Source organism: Cyprinodon variegatus, unplaced genomic scaffold (assembly GCF_000732505.1).
Source record: "Cyprinodon variegatus isolate N-32 unplaced genomic scaffold, C_variegatus-1.0 Scaffold796, whole genome shotgun sequence".
Classification (NCBI taxonomy): Eukaryota; Metazoa; Chordata; class Actinopteri; order Cyprinodontiformes; family Cyprinodontidae; genus Cyprinodon; species Cyprinodon variegatus.
Genome location: NW_015151249.1, coordinates 189,525 through 190,955, shown reverse-complemented (window position 1 = coordinate 190,955; position 1,431 = coordinate 189,525). Strand labels below are relative to the sequence as shown.

Here is a 1,431-nt window from a genome sequence, read left to right as displayed (position 1 = left end):
TTTAAGGCTAGCCTTAAAAGTAGACAGGGTGTCTGCCTCATAGACTTAAACTGGTAGTTGGTTCCACAGGAGAGGAGCCTGATAACTAAAAAGATCTGCCTCCCATTCTACTTTTAGAAATTCTAGGAACCACTAGTAAACCTGCAGACTGAGAGCGAAGTGCTCTGTTAGGAACATAAGGAACAATCAGATCTCTGATACTGGATAGAATTTGTTCAGGAAAGAAAAGTATTCACACCCTCATAACTGTTCAAATGAGTCCTGGAAATGGACCAACCAGCAGAAAGATGGATCTATCAGGTTTAGGTCCTTCCTGATCACATCCCCACAGCATGATGCTTTCACCCTAAACATCGATCTTTGGCTCTACAGTCCTTCCTCTTCACCATCATTTGCTCCATCATGTTAGGATGTGAGGAAACTTTAAGGGGTGTGAATACTTTTGCTGAAATGGGTTTGTCTCTGTGCTTCTGTGTTTGCAGGGAGCAGACACAACAGTTCCAGGAGTTGGTGGAGTTAAAGTTCCATGAGTGGCTTCTAGAAACCGGCCACCGACAGGAACTGGACAGCCTGATCCCGCCCACCATGACCTCCGCCACGAAAGACGGCAGCCGGATGAAAGAAGCCAAAGCTGTCAGCGTAGCAGGAGGAGACGGAACTGCAGCTACTGCTTAATGAACATGAAAGGACAGGCAGCTAGGGAGCGGCTGCAACGGCATGTCGCAGAGCAACATGACGAGGCTTCCTGTCTGTGGATCAAAGGTTAAACGGGCATTTAGAAAACAAAACTACTGAAGATCTGCTTCATGGGTTCAAAACATTCAGAAGAGTTTCTGCTTCCCACAGAACCTGGAGAGACGTTCAAGACAGGATATCCAGAAATAAAACCATGACGTTCTGCTGATGTTTTGATGATGAAAAGCTGTACCTGCTTATGCTGCTAAAATAATATTAAATATTGACAGAGATTATACTTTCTGTTCCATTTATTTTTGTTAAGTGTAATTTGTCTTCAGGTGTTTGGAGAGAACCTTATTTGATTTTCCTGTTTTTCTCATTACAGAATAAAACTAGTCAGACCTGCAGTGTTAACCTTCCTGTTTGAGGTGGCAGCCATGTTGGTATTTAATGTTTAGTTAAAGAAAAATACCACGTCTTAAACTCTGGGCGTGTCTGTATATTGTCGCAGCCTTTAATGAATCAGATAATGCAGAACCAGTGATAATGTCAGAACTGTTCTGACTCGCTACCGGTTGGCCCGATTACCAGCTGATCTCTCTGTGCAACAGCTGATCTCCTTGTGTAACTGCTGTTCTCTTTACGTAACAGCTGTTCTCTCTGCGTAACAGCTGATTTCCATGTGTAACAGCTGTTCTCCGTGTGTAACAGCTGTTCTCCGTGTGTAACAGCTGTTCTCTCTGCGTAACAGCT

The 1,431-nt window shown here is 43.9% G+C and overlaps 1 protein-coding gene across 1 annotated transcript in view; it reads left to right on the top strand.

The window, feature by feature from the left end:
* The window catches only part of tbccd1 (TBCC domain containing 1), a 3,556-nt gene extending 2,268 nt beyond the window's left edge, over nucleotides 1-1,288 (top strand). Inside the window, exon 4 of the mRNA XM_015396415.1 lies at nucleotides 483-1,288. Coding sequence (XP_015251901.1) covers nucleotides 483-675 — 193 coding nt within the window. The 3' untranslated portion in view covers nucleotides 676-1,288. The remainder of the gene's footprint in view (nucleotides 1-482) is intronic.
* The last annotated feature ends 143 nt before the right edge of the window (nucleotides 1,289-1,431 follow it).